The following is a 20,270-nucleotide window of genomic DNA, read 5'->3' as shown; positions in this document are numbered from 1 at the left end:
TATAGTCAAGGATATGAAAAGATAAATTACTGAAGATAAAATTCAGATGATCAGTTAACTAATGAAAAATGTATTCTACTTATATCAGTGAAATATGACTTTAAGTGAGATGTCTTTTTTCATTTACTAGGTTAGCCAAGATAAACAAGTCACACAATATCGTGTATGGCAAGCACATTGAGTGTAGACTGGGTAGCTGATCCTGAGATGATTTGGGTGTATTGATTAAACTGAAAATGGCTATAAACTGTGACCCAGAAATTCACCTTTTAGGTATCTTCTGGTTAGAAACACACATATGTGCCCAAAACTGTGTGTTAAAAAATAAAGAAAATGTTAAGTATTGGTAAGAACATAAAAAAATCAAAACCCTGATACATTGCTGGTGGATATGTAAAATGGTGCAGCCACTTTGGAAAACTTCTGGCAATTTGTCAAAATGTTAAGCATTAAATTACCATACCAAGCAGTTTTCCTCCTAAAAATTTATCCAGGAGAAATAAAAAACACATTCACACAGCAATTTGTACATGGATGTTTATAGCAGCATTATTTATAATAGTCTTAAATTGGAAACAACTCAACTGGTGAAACAGAAGGTGGTTTATCCATATAATGGAATATTTTTAACCAATAAAAAGTAAAGTATTGGTACATGCTCTGACATGGACGAACCTCAAAAACAAGCTAATTGGAAGAAGTGAGACACAAAGGACTGCACGTTGTGTGATTTCACTTATATGAGAAAGACAAAACCTGTAAAGACAGATAGTAAATTAGTGGTTGCCCATGTCTAGTGGTGGGAATGCAGAAGGACCACAAATGGGCATGAGTTTCCTTTGGGGGTGATGGGAAATGGTCTAAAATTAAGTAATGGTGATGACTGCATAAATCTATAAATTTACTTTAAGAACCCCACTGGCCCTGACTGGTGTGGCGCAGTTGATTGGAACATCATCCTGCAGACCAAAAGGTCATGGGTTCAATTCCTGGTCAGAGCACATATTTAGGTTGCAGGTTCAGTCTCCAGTCAGGGCACATACAAGAGACAACTGATCAGTGTTTCTGACATTGATGTTTCCCTCCCTCTGTCTTCCTCTCTTACCCTTTTGCTAAAATCAATAAGCATGTCCTCATGTGAGGATAAAAATAACAACAATATTAAAATAAAAAGTTTAAAAGTTATACACTTAAAACTGGTTAATTTTATGGTATATAATTTAAAGCTCAATATAATTGTTAAAATGGTTAACAGTTGGAGATTTTATAAACACTGTAGCATGAGATAATAAGTCAACACTTGTACAAAGGAATAACTGAAAGAGATTATGACCAGAGACGTATCATGACTTTCAGAAGAAATACAGATAATGGAACACAGGGAGTAGGGGAGAGATGGGTGGGCAGGTAGGGAGAGGGTGAGATGCATATGTTCATTATCACATTCTTGGTAATAATGGAAACTGAAATAACCTCAAGACCCATTAATGGAGAACTAGCTAACTAAAATATGGTGCATTTGAAAAAAAATCTGGCAAAAGGATAGAAGGAAGAAGGTAGGGAAGTTGGGAGGAAGGGAGAGATTCAGATGTTGATTATCACATTGTTTGTAATAATAGAAACTGAAATATTCCAGCCAAGATGGAGGCATAGGTAGATACACTTTGCTTCCCCTCATAACCAAAAGAAGGACAACAACTTTAAAAACAAAAAACAACCAGAACTGCCAGAGAATCAAACTGTATGGAAATCCGACAACCAAGGAGTTGAAGAAACATTATCCAGACCATTAGGAGGGGCAGAGACAGGCAGCTGGGGTGGAGAGGATGCGTGGCAAGGAGGTGGCTTGGGGACTGGGTGGTCCCACATTCATGTGTAGATAAGCTGGGAGGAACAACTGGGGAGCAAGACTGACTGCACAACCCAGGGTTCCAGCACTGAAAACTAAAGTCTCAAAGCCTCTGGCAGTAAAAGTCTGTGGGGGTTACAGCTGCAGGAGAAACTTCCAGCTTCACAGGAGAATTCATTGGGGAGACCCATGGGATCATAAAACATACACAAACCACCCCACCCAGGAATCAGCACCAGGAGGGCCCAATTTACTTGTGGGTAGGGGGGGAAGTGACTGAAAGTGGGGGTAAGAGCTGAACAAGTGGCATTGTTTTCTCTCTGACCCCTCTCCCACATATAGTACCACAACACAGTGAAGTGAGTTGCCTCGCCCTGGTGAATACCTAAGGCTCTGCCTCTTACCAATGTAACAGGCACATGGAGACAATGAAATAGGGCCCAAATGAAAGAACAGATCAAAAGTCCAGAAAAAACTAAATGACCAACCTATCAGATGCAGAGTTCAAAACAATGGTAATCAGGATGCTCAAAGAAATGATTGAGTATGGATAGAAAGTAGAGGAAGAAGTGAAGGCTACACAAAGTGAAATAAAGAAAAATACAAAAGGAACCAACAGTGAAGGGAAGGAAACCAGGACTCAAATTGATTTGGCACAGAAAGATAAACACTCAACAGGAACAGAATGAAGAAATAAGAATTCAAAAAAATAAAGAGAGACTTAGGAACCTCTGGAGCAATTTCATGTGTCCCAACATCCAACTCATAGGGGTGCCAGAAGGATAAGAGGAAGGACAAAAAATTGAAAACTTATTTGAACAAATAATGAAGGAATACCTGCTCAATCTGGCTAAGGAACTAGACATGCAAGTCCAGGATGCTCAGAGAGTCCCAAAGAAATTGGACCCAAGAAGAAACACACCAAGACACATCATAATTAAATTACCCAAGATTAAAGATAAGGAGAGAATCATAGAAGCAGCAAGAGAAAAGGAGACAGTTACCTACTAAAGATTGCCCATAAGACTATCAGCTGATTTCTCAAAAGAAATACTGCAGGCAAGAAGGGGCTGGAAAGACGTATTCCAAGTCATGAAAGGCAAGGACCTACATCCAAGATTACTCTATCCAGCAAAGCTATCACTTAAAATGGAAAGGAGAAAAAAGTGCTTCCCAGGCAAGGTCAAGTTAAAGGAGTTCATCATCACCAAACCCTTATATGAAATGTTAAAGGGTCTTATCTAAGAAAAAGAAGATCAAAACTATGAACAGTAAAATGACAACAAATTGTCATTGTTGACTATCAACAACTGAACCTTAAAAAAAAAAAAACTAAGCAAACAACTACATTAGGAACATAATCACAGAAATGGAGATCACAAGGAGGGTTATCAGCAAGGAGAGGGTAGGGAGAAAATGAGGGAAAAAGTACAGGGAATAAGAAGCATAATTGGTAGGTACAAAACAGACAGGGGAAGTTAAGAGTGGCATAGAAAATGGAGAAGCCAAAGAACTTATGTGTGTGACCCATGGACATGAACTAAGGGGCGGGGGGGGGGGGGGGATGCTTGTGGATGGGTGGTTGCAGGGAGGAGGCAGATAAAGAGGAGAGAAAATGGGATAAGTGTAATAGCATAATCAAAATATACTTAAAAATAAATAATAAATATTTTACTTTTTTCTTAAAAAAAAAGAAACTGAAATAATATAAAAGTCTATCAGTAGAGAACCAGCTAAGTAAAATATGGTGTATTTGTAAAAAGTAACTTGCAAAAGGATATATAGAGCATGATACCCTTCAGGCATATTTTTTAAAAGTAGTAGATATTTTTTCTGTAGAATTATGTAAAAAAGAGATTTGAAGGCCACAAGCAAATTTAAAGTAGTGCTTGTTTCCAGGGAGCAGAGCAGAGCAATCAGGATGAGGGTAGAAATCAGGAGGGCCTTTGGTATTGTATGTAATGTTTTAATTTCTGAATAGAGTCTGTGTTCAAAACCATGTAATTTAAAAAAGTATAAGCAGAAAAATAGACTTGAAGCAAATATTTTAAAATAACCATATTGGTCTTTCTGTGTGGTAGGAATAAAGATGAGAAAACCTAAAATCTAAGAAAGAAACACAAAAGAGCCATCCTTCTCTTTGGTTACCTAATATAGACCTATAAAAATATAAAAATTGAAAATAAAAAGGCCCGAAAATGGCAGTGATCACCATGTGAGCTACAGCACACCCAACGACAGAGCAAGAGCAGAACAGCAGCTGACCATCAAGGTCACTGTATTTGGAAAAGTGGCTACAACCAGAAAACCTAGGGCTCTGCCTGCAACCAGAACAGTCTTAGGGATCATGTATTTTATTGGTAGGAGCCATAATGTTATAAGCAAACTTTCCAGACCATAATACTTTGAACATGAGGCATACTTGCTATCCTGTTCTACTTCTCATTCAACAATAACCTTGCTTATAAAATTTGACCATGTCTTTCAAACTACACTATTCACTTCTTCATTTGAGGAATGGAGGAATTCACTTTTCTCATTACTTAGCTCTTAAAATGAGTTTACATATAGAAAACAGTTTACTTTTGTAAAACGTTGGGTAATCCAAACAATTATAATTGTTTTGGTATATGTATTAAATGAGTGTCTTTGGGTTGCAAGAGGCAGAAACCCAGTTCAACCTGACTGAAACACAAAGAGAATTTTCTAAAGTAATTTTGAAGTTCAAGTGATGAAACTGACTTTAGGCCCTGAGTTACTTGGATTTTTCTGTCTCTGTCTTCCTGTGTGTTTCTTTTTCTGTCTCATGTTACTGATATGATTTCTTTCATGGTTAGAAGCTAGAGCTGGAAGTCACTGAAATACTGTTTCTGGGAAACCTTATTTCCATGACCATGCTTGCCATAAAAAAAATATACAAAAAAGGGCCCTCTATCTTCTAAATATTGTAGAAGTGTGTCTAATGGGGAGAATTTCACTTGCATCCCAAACTTGCAGAGGAGAGTTCAGGAAATATATTTTGTGCTTTGCAGCCCCTCCTACTATTACAGCATAGAAAGGATGCCAGATGAGCCAATTTACAGCACTCAACATGGTCCACTCCTTGGCTGTTCACCTGTATGTACCCTTTTACTGACATTTCTAGACAAAAACGGCAATCACAAAATGCTATGTCTAATTTAATGCTACTATCCTTCATCTGAAGGAAAACGTTCAGCTTCTACCTCCAAATCTGTCAGTCCCTGTATCAGTTTCTGGACAATACTCACCTCAGTTTAGCCATAATATCACAGTGATTCTCTGCTGCCCTAGTACCAAATTATACAGTTGGCCACCACTGTCACACCTTTCATTTCTGTATCGTTCTCCAAATAATTGTGTTATTATGACTGTCATGGCTAAAAAACTTGATACGGTTTTAATATCAAATATCTGAAGAAACTCTAGTACTGTGGAAAAGCCAAAAGTAGTTGTATAAAATGTAAAAATTTGTGTGAAGCCTAAATGGCCCCATTCTGCCACCTTCTGGCTGACTTTGTATGTTATATTACCATGAACTGAATGTCATCTGCTGTTCTGCCATGGTTGGCACCAGATCATATTTTAGGGCCTGGGAGATTTCAGATGGGGTCAGTCTAAGCTATAACATGGGTCTAATGACTTTTTCACATACATGTTTTTTAGTTCTAAAATGTGTCAGAGTTTATAGAATTGGGTACCACATGATGATGTATGGGGTTGTTTCCTCTAGTTGTATGTAGTTACAGCTACTTTTGGCTTTTCCACAATACTAGAGTTTCTTCAGATATTATTTGATATTAAAACTGTATCAAGTTTATTACCTATCACAGTCACAATAATAAAATATTTTGGCGAGTGATATAGACATGAAAGTTATTGAATCATTGCTAAGTTCTTATAAAGAAATTAATTTTGTATCCAACAATCATTTATTAGAACTCTAAAGGAGAAACCATATACACATTAGTGAAATCTTAGTACTGCATGTCCTTAATTTTGTGACTCTTCAGTGTATTTTTATTCAAAAAGGATTTTGATAGAGGTTTAAAACTGGAAAATGTAATTTGTTTAAAATAAGTATGATATACTTCTTGGGAGGAGGTAAGGGAAAAGAATTAGAATATATAATATTGCACTTTTGTGACCTTTTCAACACACTTTACATCTGTGTCTCTGGAAAATTAGACAATAATACCCACCTTAGAGGTAGATTGTTGTGAGAAATAAATATGTCATTTACTTCCTGTCAAATGCTTAGAATAATGCTCGATGTGTAATAAATTAGTGTTATCATCAATCTTACAACATTTAGAATTTATTACATATTCTTATATATATTATAAGTAAATATATTCCAAGATACCCTGGACAATGTTTTATATTTTTTACACTTTTATATCCAATGTTAAAATAAAGAAATTGAAGATAGTGGAAATGCATAGCCTTCTAAAGCAGAACCATGTATGATACACTGTGGCCTAACAAAGGCCCCTCTGTCTCTGTCTGGGACTCATCACTCGAGAAACTTGAAATTATCTCAGGAAAGAGCTATGGTTTCTCTTAAACATTTAATCAATTCAAAAATATATATTGAATGCTTACTATGCGATCATTGTGTGGGATTTTAGAGGTAGACAATTATGGGTGAAGCGCACAATAAGAGCTAGAAGTATAAACATCTAATTATTGTGCAGTGTGGTCAGTATGATAATGTGGCAGTTAATGTATTTTAGGACCTAAAAGAGGAAGTAACATCGAACTAGACTTTGAGTAACGAGTAGGAATTTATCAGGAGAAGGTCATCTTATATATAAAGTCATCTTTATATATATAAAGATGTAAAAATATATACATACATAAATATATATGTGTATGCGTATAAGTATATATGTACATATTATAAATGTTTGTGTGTGTGTACTTAAAAATAAAAGGCCAAAGAGAGAGGCAGCAAGTATTTGAGATCCAGAGAATAGCTATTCAAGAAGCAGTGATTGAGGCAGGAACCCATATAGTATTCTGCCAAAGAAGTGAAAGTAAGGAGATTTTATAAGAAAGGGAATGGGAATAAATTATATGAATAGAAAAAGAAAGGAATTTCTATTAGGATTAATAAGTTAAGGAAGAAACTTCTATAGCTATACATGGTGGTGCTAACTCTAAAGAATGTCTTTTTCGGTTTGAAAGTCAAAATGTCTGCTTTCCTGTCAGCTTTGCAAACAGCTGTTTGAAATGCAGTGTTGCTTTGGCCCAGCCCAGTGGTGGTTTGCTCAGTTCAAACATTCCAAAGGTTTGAGGAGTAAGACCCATATGGCACATCTGGGGTGGCAGTGCCGACTCCGTTTATATTATTTTTCACACATAAATTAGACTTTGGTGGTTGACTTTTAGCTACTGGTTTATCTGCACATTCTCACATTTTATATTGGTACAACTGTACTGCCTTTCATGTCCAGAATACTTTGACACCCATCTCCTGAAAAATCTTCAAGCTTTGGTATCTTAGTGAGGAAGACCAAGCTTCCTTCATGGTAATTCTTCATAAAGGTAAACTGTATTTTTCTGGGTGGGCATTTGTACTGCTGCCATCTGAGCCTATAGGCCCCTTTGTTCACCTCCCTATTCTGTGGAGCCACACCTCCCACTCTGTGGTCAGATACCTGATGCCTGGAGCTTGCTCTTGTCTGTACTGATGAGGACTCTTGTGTGAATGCAAGGAGTGACTCCATTTGTGTTGTGGTAATGAAAGTTGAAGGAATATGTTTCATCTTCCCTTCTGCATCAGGGGTTTATTTAGAAAATAAACCTCCTTGGAGATTTGGATATCCTGCCTGACCGTAACATTGGCTAGTGAGTCAGTAGTGATTCAGTAGGAAGGTTCCATCCACATCACGGGCTATAAACTATAGGGGGACAGTGTGTGCATCAATCATGATTAGGAGTTTCATATTTTTGTATTTCATATATTGTAACACTCTGAAAATAGAATCCCACTTTTCTTACCCCTGTCACCTTATTACATTGAATCTTGTATTAGTGTTCTATCACTGCCATCAAAAGTGACCATAAATTTGGTGGTTTGAAACAATGTCCCTTTATTCTCTCACAATTCTGTAGGTCAGGATTCTGGTCAGAACTCTTAGCTGTAATTTCTGGGGAAGAATCTACTTCAACCCTCATTCATAGTTTTGTCAGAATCTAGTTCCTTGTGGTTATAGAACTGAGGTCTGTGTGTCCTTGCTAGCTGTTATCTGGGGGCTGCCCTAAGGTCCTAGAGGCCTTTCTCTGGTCCTTGCACACAGACTCTAGAATCTCAGAGCCAGCAGTAGGGTGCTGAATCCTTTTCGTGCTTGGAATCTGACAGTTTCCTATCCTGGCTTGCTTCTGCTTCAGGCTAAAAAGATTCTCTATTTCTAAGAGGTAATGTGATTAGATTGGGTGCCCCTAGATAATCCACTAGAACCTATTTTAAGGTCATTAATTAGTAACCTCATTACATCTGCCAAGTCCTTGTAGCTGTCTCTTGTAATGTATTTACAGATTTCAGGTAAGAGATGGAACAAATGGGTACAGAGGAGAGGGCATTCTGCCTATCACAAATCCCTTGTTTGATTTTCAAATATGGTTATGAACCAAAGCTGGAGATCATATGTGCAAAGACATGGAGCTAAGAAAGAGCATGGTGTACTCAAGAAGTGAAAGTTAAGTTAATATTATTGTTTGTGATATAAATTGGTGAAACAGAGCTAAATGGAGTCCTGTTTAAGGTTGGCAAAGGTCCTTGATTACTGTGCTAAGGGTTTGAACTTCATAGGCAATGGGAAAGCTCTTGAGTTTGTTTTTCTTTGGAATGACAAAAGATTGTTTTAGAAATATGATTGTGTTTTTATAAGATGACAAATACGATGAGTGGGAACTAAGACATTGGGAATTTGGAGAGAAAAGGAAATACAGACAAACTGTGACCTTTGGTATTCATATCAGTCTCTGTCAGCATTGAGAGGGGGATTTATTTAGCATTTAAAGTAAATTTAAGGTATTCTATCTTCTCCTGGACAACCAGAAATATAAAAGAGTTAATAACAGATATGCATATGACTAAAATAGAATTTAGCATGCAGTGATGTGTTCCAGATTCATATCCAACTTTCTTTTTGAAATCTCCAATTTGATGTCTAATAAACATGTTCAACAAAATCTTTCTTTGACTTCCAGTCAAGATGGTTAAACACAGCTCACCTACTCACAAAACCACATCAAAACTACAACTGAAATATAGAACAACCCACTTGAAACAGTCAGATATTGAGTTGAATGGAAGTCTGATAACTACGGAATTAAAGAAACCACATCCATCCAGACTGGTAAGAGGAGCAGAGACACAGAATGGGCTAGTCCCACATCCATGTGTGGTGATAAAAATTTGGGAGGGATATCTCAGGAGCAAGGAGTCCCACACCAGGCCCCCCCAGCTGAGGGTTCCAGTGCCAGGAGAATAAGTCCGCATAAATTCTGGCTTCAAAAACCAGTGGAGATTGAGTTGGTGGAAGAAACTTCAGGAGTCCCAAGCAGATCCCCTTAAAGAATCCACACAAGGACTTAATCAGACTCACTCCCTCTGAGTTCCAGGACTAGGATAGTAGCTTGAAAGGCACCAGTGGCATACAGGGAGGAACTGAAGTGTCTGACATCAAGGTAGGTGCTGGGGGACAACTTTCTCTCAGACAGAAAGGTGGGCAGAGGCCATTGTCCCTTCTCTGAACCTGCCCCCAATAAAACCACAGAGCCAGCAGGCAGGTATCTGGCTAACACTTGTTGGCCCCACCCTGGAGATTCCCTGTGACTCTATCCTATCCAGTTTATGGGCCCACCCAAGCTGTTTACCCTGACTTTGCCATATGAATTGCTGGTCTTGGCTCATGCTTCACAACTTCCCAAAGCCTATCAAGCAAGCAATAGCCAGCCTCAGTGGTCCCCCAGCCTTCCAACCCCTTACTAAGTGGCCCCAGGCTTGGCACTAGCAGCAGCCAGCCTAGATTCAAAGCCTGGCTTCACCTGGGAATCTCCAAGCCCAGCACAAATAGCAGCCATCCCAGATTGCTTTATAGCTCAGGCAGGGTGTCCCTGGGTAGAACACAGGTGGCAGCTGACCTTGGCCTGCACCACCTGGGGAACCCTAGGGCCTGTGCAACCAATGGACAACTACAAACCATGTCAGAGCACCATCACCCTGCCCCTGCACAGCTGATTCTCCACGGAAGTCAGGGTTTGGTGGTCAGTGGTCACAGCCAGTCCTTGCAGCTGATTGACCTGGGTAAATCCCTCCCATTGACCTGCCAACAGCTATAAGGCTCTACTACAAAAGGAGGGTGTATTCAGCTCACACAAAGTGTGTGCCTCAAGTACGCAAGTAGAGTGATAGGAGAGGCTGTGCCACTGGGCCCTATAGGATACCTACTATGTTAGGCCACACTACCAAAACAGGGAGTCATAGCAGCTCTATGTAATACATAAAAACAAACATACTAAGGCTGCTAAAATGAGGAGACAGAAATGTGGCCCATTTGAAAGAATAGATCAATATTCCAGAAAAAAGAACTAGACAACATGAAGTTAAGAAATCTATTAGGTGCAGAATTGAAAGCACTAGTTATTAGGATATTCAAGGAACTTAGTGAGGACCTCAACAGCATAAAAAAGATCCAGTCAGAAACAAAAGATACAATAATCGAAATGAAGAATTTACTTAAGGTTGATTTTGAGATGAGATTATCCTGGGTTATCCAGGGGGCCCAATCTAACCATGAATCCTTAAAAGTGGAGAATGTTTCCCAGCTACAATCAGAGAGATGTGGTAAAGGAAGAAAGGTCAGAGAGATGCGATGTTTCTGGCTTTGATGATGGAGGAAGGGGCTACCAGCTAAGGCATGTTAGCGGTCTCTGGGAGCTGGAGAAGGCAAGGAAACAAATTCTACTCTAGAGCCTTCATAGTGGAATGCAGCCCCGTCAACATTTTATTTCTATGAGACCCATGTCAGGCTTCAAAACAATAGAACTGTGTGGGAATAACTTTGTGTTAAAAAAAAAAATAGAGGATGAAACCAAGAATCACATTAATGATTTGGAACACAAGGAAGAAAAAAAATCACAAGAAGAAAAAAAGAATCAAAAAAAAAATGAGGATCATGTAAGCACCCTTGGGACAACTTCAGGCATTCCAATATTTGCATCATAGGGGTGCCAGAAAGAAAAGAGAAAGAGCAAGAAATTGGAAATCTATTTAAAAAAAATAATGAAAGAAAACTTCCTTAATTTGGTGAAGGAAATAGACATGCAAGTCCAGGAAGCACAGGGAGTCCCAAACAAGATGCATGCAAAGAGGTCCACTCTAAGACACATCATAATTAAAATGCCAAAGGTTAAAAATAATGAGATAATCTTAAAAGAAGCAAGAGAAAGGCAGTTAGTTGATGTGGACTCTGGCCAGTGGTGTCCACGGTGTTGTGGATGTGACGAACAAATTCACACGGACTGCAGAAGTCCTGTGGAGAAAAGGGATGGCATGACTACTCTCTGAGTGAGAGAGCGCCCCAACCCTTGCCTGGACAGGCTTTTATTGCTTTTCTGGGAGCATTACATCAAGGAAGGTCCTCATTCATTATGCACAGGTTTGCTTTAGGTTATTAGTTTTTACAGATAACAAAGAAAAGGATGTTGCAAATGCAAGGGAAAAAGTGGTTGAACTGGTTACACTCCATCCTTGGGAGGTTTAGCATAGACTTTAGGAAGTTACTTCAAAGATAGGCATTAAACATTTGCTGCCATAATTCAGGGTGAGGGAGTTTTAGCAAAAGGAAGCCTCAAAGAGTTCTAGATATAATGCAAGCCTGCTTTCCCATGGGAAAGCTGATCTGTGGACCTGACTCCTGTGTGCTGCCTCTCTCCTGTTGGTTTTCCAAACCAGGGCTGAGCTACATTCACCACTGCCATGCGGACCAGTTCCCTATAGTTAGTTACCTACAGAGGGGTTCTCATAAGACTGTCTGTTGATTTCTCAAAAGAAACTTTGTAGGCTAGAAAAGATCAGCAAGAAATATTCAAAGTCATGAAAAGCAAGGACCTACAGTCAAGATTGCTCTACCCAGCTAAGCTATCATTTAGAATGGAAGGGCAGATAAAGTGCTTCCCAGACAAGAAAAATTAAAGGAGTTCATCATCACCAAACCATTATTATATGAAATGTTAAAGGGACTTATTCAACAAAAAAAAGATCAAAATTATGAACAATAAAGTGGCAATAAATTCATAGTTATTGACAATTGAATCTAAAAAACAAAGTAAGCAAACATGAAGAACAGACAGATTCATGGATATGGAGAGTGCTTTGATCGTTGCCATAGGGGAGGGGAGTGTGGGGGAATTGGTGAAGAGGTGAGGGGATTAAGAAGTACAAATAGCTAGTTACAGAATAGCCATGGGGATGTAAAGTACAGTATAGGAAATGCAGTAGCCAAAGAACTTATACACATGACCTAAGGACATGACCAATGGTGTGGGGATGGCCTGAGGGGGTGCTGTGTGTAAGAGGACAAAGGGAAAAATTGGGACAACTGTAATAGCATAATCAATAAAATATAATTTAAAAAATACCCCCCCCCCCAAAATAAGAAGAGAAATACCTAAAATCAGTAAGGTACATTTTCACTTTAGGAAACTAGAGAAAAAGGAGCAGTTTAAGCCCAATTCATGTGAAAGAAAAGAAAAACTACAAATTGAGGGAAAATCAACAAAACTGAAAATGAATAACAACAAAGTTTAATACACAATATTTTGTTCTATAAATAGTAAGATAAAATTGTTAAACATTTAGCTAGTCTAATGAAGGGGGGAAAAGAGAGGACACATATTACCAATATCAGAAGTGAAAGCCATATTATCACTACGGCCCTTATGGGGTTAAAAAGTAATAGGGGAATACTATGAAACACTATGCTCACAAGGTTGATAGGTTAGATGAAATGGGCCAATTTCTTGAAAGACATAAATTATCAAAACTACACAAATAGAAATAAATGATCTGAATAAGTCTGTATCTATTAAAATTAGAATAAATCTTAAAATTATAATTAACCAGTTTCCAAAAGAAACCCCAAAGCATCAGGAGCACATGGATTCACTGATTAATTCTACCAAACAAAAAATTGTAAGATAATCTTATTAAAAAGTGGGCAAAAGATCGTACAGACTTCTCACCAGAGATACTGTTGACAAATAAGCATATGAAAATACACTCAACATTTGTTATTAAGGAATTGCAAATTAAGCAACAATGGAAAACCACCATACATCTTTTAGAATGGCTAAGTTTAAGACACACAACTGACTGCCCATTGATGATGAGGATGCAGAGAAACAGGAGCTCATCATTGTCTGGGGTGATTAAAACAGCCACTTTGAAAGACTCTTCAGCAATTTCTTGCAAAGCTAAACACAGTCTCAGCATACAGTCCAGCAGTCACACTCCTAGGAGTTTACTCCACTGATTTAAAAACTGTGCCCACAAAAACTTGCACATGACAGTTACAGCAGCTTTGTTCATAATTGCCCCAAACTGGAAACAGCCAAGATGCCCTTCAGTACGTGAAGGACAAACTGTCATATCCCATGCAATGCAATATTATTCAGTGGTAAAAATAAATGAGCAATAAAGCCATAAAAAGGCATGCAACAATTTTAAATGCATATTACTAAGTGAGAAGAGTCTGAAAAGTCTGCATAATGTATCATTTCAGTTATATGATTTCAGTTGGAAAAGGCAGAACTCTGGCAATGGTAAAAATGTTGGAAAACATTGGGAGATGCCAAAGATCAGGGAAGCACAGATTGCTAAGGTGGTAAACTATTTTGTGTGATATGTAATTGTGGATACATGACATCATGCATTTTTTTCAAACACTCAGCATTTACGTTATACAGAGTAAATCCTAATTATGCAAAACTTCCTATAATTATTTAGAATGTTGAGGACCCCAGAATGAAATGCAGAATGTGGCAGAACAATCTAACTTTATTACAAATATATGAAAGTGTCACAGAAAATGAGGCAAAAGGTGCTGCCCTAAGTAACTTTGGAAATGAGTGGAAGTCTGTAAGACTAGAGGCAAAAGAAACTGTTCATAGTAGTGTATCTGGTTGACAAAGGTGTTCCCCAAGGGGATAAACATATTAAACTGTACCAGGCTAACAGTTCTACCATTGCCATATATATATACTGAAATTGAACAAGTAAGTAAATGTATGGTGGAAGCCAGATTGCTCACTGTCTGGAATGGGAGTTTTCGAATAAGCAAGAGGACAAAGCTAAAGTGAATCATGAAGTAATGAATAAAGTTGGAGACACCAGGAAGAGAACTTAGCATTACCCTTATTATAGACAAAGATGGTTACATGTAGAAATACTTATAGATATGGGTATGCACAGATACATGGGGCCTGTCCAGAAAGTATCCAGCCATATGGTATGAAAGACATGTTTATTGAAGAAGATACAAGAAACAGTGTACATAGGACAATGATGCCTCAGTCCCCTTCAAAGTAGGCTCCTTGGGACCTCACACTGTTCTTCCCATCAGCTGCCCTGTTGTATTTTCCTGTATCTCATTGACAGTCTGAAATCTCTTCTTTTCAAAGGTGATTTTAGTTTTCAGAAAAGTCAGAAGTCACAGAACACCAAATCTGGGCTGAATGGGGACTGGGTCACCTGGGTGATGAAATGTTTCCCAAAAAAACTCTGCACAAGACATGATACATGATCAAGCACGTTGTGATGAAGCTGCCAATCACCAGTTGCCCATAGCTGTGGCCTTCTGAATCATCCTAATAGTTTCTGTGGAGGAATGTTCAGAATGTTCAAGCTTAAAGCAAAATTTGACGCAGATTCATTGCTCTCCTTGCTCAGTCATTTTGAATGTGACAGTCACACAGTACACATGCTCACTCAATGGTGTCTACCATCCCCACTGACTAATACAGTGAAGTTGTCATTGTTTACACATGTGCATTCCTGTCCACTCTCCTTGGCTACCAGGTTACATCAATGTCACTCAAACCATCCTCATATTAACAATGGCTAGACTTTTTCCAGATAGACTTCATATTTCTTTGTCAGCTGAAAGGGCCTAGATTCAACAACATCCCACTTACACACCTAGTTCCCAGGTCTTGGTTTCTAATACCATTCTCCAATAAACAGAATGAGGGTTCTTTGACTGGTTCTAGGACTGGGGCAGGAAGGACAGAGAATGAGCATGGGATTTTATCGTGCTGGAAAAGTAAGTGCTCCAACACCCATGCCCATACATACAAACAATTCAATATCAAAGGGATGTGAAGGCAGTCTGAAGACTTATTTTATTGAGTATAAAAAACCAGTATTTTTTGGTATCTTATGGCAAGCAAAAGAGGTGCACTCTGAATATTCTTGTAATTTCTAAAAATGATATAGAATGAATAATAAGGATTTTATAGCCTAAAGTTGAATATTCTCTAGTTTATCATACATATTTAATTAAACTATTAATAAAGTATAAGATCTATTACAGCAGATTTGGGGTACATGATTATACATCTTAGTACAAATTAAAGTTGTGAAAAAATTAGGGAGATTAACAAATAAAATACTTCTTAAGATTAATTTGAATTATGAAGGAATTGTTTTAGTGAAAGCTGTAGTTGTTTCTTTCTAGCAGTAGATGCCAGTAGAGTTCTTTTTTAATAAAAAATCAAATGCCCAAGTACTTCCATAGCAACAGCTTCCTGGTCACATAGCCATATATAGAGACATTGCTCTGAGAACTGAAGATTCTTTCTGTAAGCACTTTGTAACAAATGGAAACTTTTTTTTAAGTACAAATGTTAAATGTAGTGTTTTCTAGATAACCATCCAGTAAGGCTTACTTCCTTTTTTGTTTCTATAGTAATTTTGTTGTAAAGTTTATATGTTTAAACAGTTAATTAATCTTAGTGTCCTAGTTAGGAATCTGAAATATCTGTACTAAACTCAAGCAACATTGAATATAAGTCTGGCTAGACACATTGTGTTAAAAGTGAATATGGTGAGGCTGAAATGTTAGGATTAGTTTGTGCATTTGCTGAAGGAATATGGTGAGTATAATATTTTGGGGAAGCTAATATGTCAGAGATGAGTGATTGAAAGGAATGACTAGAAGCAGAGAAGACAAGAAGTTATTTTAGAAATTCACATTTACACTAATAAAAATGAAACTCAAAGAATGAATAAAATTTAGTAACTGAATATAGGGAAAAAAGAGTTAAATGACATTTTTTTCTTACTGTTGTTTATGTATAAGAACAACTTGGTGCTTCTTGGATAATTTACAACTATGATCCTGTCGAATAAAATTAAAATATTTTCAAGTGTTTTATGATTTAACTTAGACCTTTAATTTATAAAAAATTGATACTTCGACATATATTTATTATGTAATACATGCATTGTATTTATGAATTCAAGTAATTCACTATTTGAGATATACATTTATAAACAGCAAATTTTAACATGAAATTATAAGATCAGTGGAAACCAGAGAGAGCAGTTTATTTTTCTAGTAAGTATGTGGGAAACTTCAGTGAGGAGGTGACATTTGTGGTGAGCCTTGAGGGTGAATAGAATTTCCCGAGAGAGAGAGCAAGTCAAATAATTCAGGAATTTTATCTATTCCTGTCCATACAGAGTCAGTCCATGCTCTGTAGTTGTTTAAAGACTGCAGGGACTTGTTGGGTGTCTGTTTCGTGTTAAACCACTGTCAGATGTTAAAACAAATTATCTGTTGTTATATACACATTTATAAAGAACGCTACAAATTTAAGTTTAGTCTTTGAGATACTGTTATTTGTTTAGATTAATATTAATTTTATTACATAAAACAAAGTGTACATAAATGAGCTGTTAATTGGCAAAATTCATTTCACAATGTTTCGTGTGTTGTGTGTTGCTTTGTTTGGTTATATTTTTGTTTTTATGTATTCTGTTTGTCATTATTCCAATTTATTCTATTTGTCAAGTAGCTGGCAGGAAGCTTGGACTAAGATATTTTTAGATACATTTTTTAAAAAGTTCGTTCATGTTCTCTTCCTCCGTCTCTTCGTTCTTTCTCTCTTTCTCCCCCATTCTCTCCCTCTCACCCCATCTCTCCACCTACCTCTCTCCTCCCTTCCTTCCTTTCTTCCTTCTCTCATTTTGAGCTTCTAAAGAGAAAACCACACAAACTTCTCATTTTAAAAAAAAGATTTTATATATTTATTTTTAGAGAGAGGGGAAGGGAGGAAGTGAGGGAGAGAAACATCAATGTATGGTTTCCTCTTTTGTATCCTCTAATGGGGACCAGGACTGCATCCCAGGCATGTGCCCTGACTAGGAATTGAACCAGCAACCCTTTGGTTCACAAGCCAGACTCAGTCCACTGAGCCACACGAGCCAGGGCCAAACTTCTCATTGTGGAAAAAGGGCAAGTACTCAATATCATTGTCATATGTCACAGGTTACTTTTTTCCCCTACAAAGTGGACAGTAGTGAATTTTATTTACTTTTAATGGAAGGAGATGTTTCTAAGTGAGACTCCTAAATCAGGGATAAGATAAGCTATAGTTTTCCATGTTACATTTAAAAGTTAATATGTTTCTGTCAACTAGAAGGATTTTTTTTCCTCTCAATTAAAATTCCTTGCTATGGCTGATTTTATATAATTTTAAATCTTATTTTGGTTCTTTAAAAATTTTTAAACTTTTGTCCTGGCTGGCATAGCTCAGTGGATTGAGCTTGGGCTGCGAACCAAAGTATTGCAGGTTCGATCCCAGTCAGGGCACATGCTTGAGTTGCAGGCCACGTCCCTAATGGGGGCCACATGAGAGGCAACCACACACTGATGTTTCTCTTTCTCTCTTTCTCCCTCCCTTCCCCTCTCTAAAAATAAATAAATATATTTTTAAAAAAATTTAAACTTTTAAAAATATACCACTTATAGGATTTGTAAGCAGATTATAAATTTGATAAGCAATACTAACATACTTAGTTTCCTGTATGTATTAGACTTAAGTAAATGAGCTAGCAACATTCAGTTCTTCTTTAAGTGCTAGTTCAGATTTTTTCTTAGTTAAAATATGTGTATTATAAACTTGTTTGACAAGTTTTGTAATATCTATTCCATACCAGTTTTTGATGAAAAGTTAACTGCTTATAAGGATTCACAGAATCTATACATTAACTGCTTTTCTAGGAAAAAAAACAATTTTAACATATTTTATTTGGAGGGTGGTTTGACCTTTAGTTGTTTGCATAAGGTTATAATACATATTTAGCTAGTTTTTCTTTAAAAAAAAATAGCCATATACATATATATGTAAATATATATACTTACATATTTAAGTATAAGTATGTAAGTATATATATTTACATAATATGAAGTTTTATATTTAATGCTCTCATTAACTTGAATAGTAATAGTAAAACTGTCTTCAACACAGCATTTTAGGTCAATATTTCAAGTCTTTCAAATCCTCATCTCTAGTTGAGATGAAGAGTTTTGCTAAGAAGGCTCAGTAATGTGCTGTTTTATATTAACAGGAAACAGAACAGCAGTAGTGGTTTGAATACCCTGCAAACAGGAAGTTTGACACATGCATAGCTCTTAGCTTCTGTGTAAGAAGTTGTTGAGCTCCTGGAAAAATTTTTAGTTACTTTAAGTAAAGTGTAAATACACATGAATGGCAGCTTACAGAGAAGTCTCTGGTAACCAGTGTACAGGTACAACAGCTCTTCAGAAATTGGAAGGCTTTGCTAGCCGATTCTTTCATAGACACTCTAAAGGCACTGCACATGATCAGAAAACAGCTCTGGACAATGACAGCCTTCATTTCTCTGAATATACTGCCTTATGGGACAGATCAAGTAAGTTTTTTTTAATAATACATTATAACTAGAAGCTAAAATACTAATTGGAGTTTTAGGATCAAGTATAAAGAACTATGTTTTGTTTGTCTTTTTATGATTTGCACAAGGACATTTGCAAGATGAAGTTGAAAAAGTTCCACAGAAACTTGATTATAAGTTGAGCCGAACCACGTAGTTCATTGTTTTGTTTTATCTACAACTAGTTATGTCGAATAACAGTGGGAAAAGTCTGCAGAGTGTTTATTACATCATTCCTGTTGTGTGTTTCTGGGTTTTTTGCTTTTATTTTTTTTGTTCTTATATAAAAGTGAAATGGCTAAATTTTAGAAACAATGATCAGTTTTTTTTTTAATTGGGATGTAAATAAGTCTTAAAATTTGAAAGGAGCATAGGAGATTCTTAAATGTCCAATTTTGTTTGCCAACTTTTGTTTTTAAATATATGTGTGAAAGTTACTTCAGTTTTACAAGCAAGATTTCTAATAGCAAAGTATAGTATGATTAGTCTATGTGAAATTTTATAACATTTTAAAAATAAAAAACTACATTTAATGTTACTTATAATTATGGTTAAATGGGGGAAAAGTTGTTTGTGCATGTATCACATTCTTTCCAGTCATGTTAAAATGTTTGGACTTATGCTTGCTTTGCTAAAATGGTGACATGTACTTTAAAAGATATATTTCACACATAAACAATACCAATGCTTCCATTTCACATACCACTTTGAGTCCTCCCTGAGGTAGTTTGTCATAGATTAAAGGAACAGTAGAATTACCCTTAAGTACTCTATTGCTCTTTTTATGTTTGTTTGATCATCAAACAGCCATAGGTTTTGCCTCTTTTTTTAAATTTATTCCATAGCAGTTGAGGAAGGAAACTCAGTTTTAACAAAAAACAAGACTGGTTTACAAAATTTACTTCTTGGTTTATATAGTACCTTCATAGATCTGTAGAAGCTTACTGAATCATTTTGTTTTACTCCATCAGAATTGTGTTTTCCCTTCAAGCTGTTTTAGGGAGAAAGTAAAGAATTTGTATCATATTTTTTTACTCTAGAGGTTTTTATTATTTGTAATTAATTCTTACTATACAGTAAGTTAATAGATGAGGAATCTCAAATATCTTCAAGTTAATGAACTAATGAATATTGAAATAATAGTTCATTATTAAAATTTTCCTTGCAACAAAAGTTTATTATTCATTCTGTTTGCCTTATTCTGTTAAATTGCCATCTCCTAGGGCCTTTTGGAAATCTTTTTTATACATTTCAAAAATCTTTAAAAGTTCAATGAGGAATGAAGACAATACTGAACTAATTTCTGTTCACTAAAATACCTGCTCCTTCAAATAGTGGGTATTTAATAAATGTATCTTGAATGAATGTCATGGGCTTTTAATAATTAAAGGTAATATTTGAACCATACTTTTA

At 36.6% G+C, this 20,270-nt stretch overlaps 1 protein-coding gene across 2 annotated transcripts in view; it reads left to right on the top strand.

Annotated features, from left to right (window-relative positions):
- Positions 1 to 20,270, top strand: part of PRKACB (protein kinase cAMP-activated catalytic subunit beta) — a 110,192-nt gene that overhangs the window by 25,438 nt on the left and 64,484 nt on the right. Inside the window, exon 1 of one of the 2 annotated variants that reach the window (XM_045835346.1) lies at positions 18,556 to 18,836. The exons of the other annotated variant lie outside the window; for it this stretch is intronic. Within the exon in view, the coding sequence (XP_045691302.1) occupies positions 18,653 to 18,836 (184 nt within the window). The 5' untranslated portion in view covers positions 18,556 to 18,652. Of the gene's footprint in view, positions 1 to 18,555; positions 18,837 to 20,270 lie in introns of those variants that run through there. 2 annotated transcript variants of the gene reach the window in all.

This window comes from Phyllostomus hastatus, unplaced genomic scaffold (assembly GCF_019186645.2).
Source record: "Phyllostomus hastatus isolate PE091 unplaced genomic scaffold, TTU_PhHast_1.1 phas_contig_209, whole genome shotgun sequence".
Lineage (NCBI taxonomy): Eukaryota > Metazoa > Chordata > Mammalia > Chiroptera > Phyllostomidae > Phyllostomus > Phyllostomus hastatus.
This window is presented reverse-complemented; position numbering and strand designations above follow the sequence as displayed.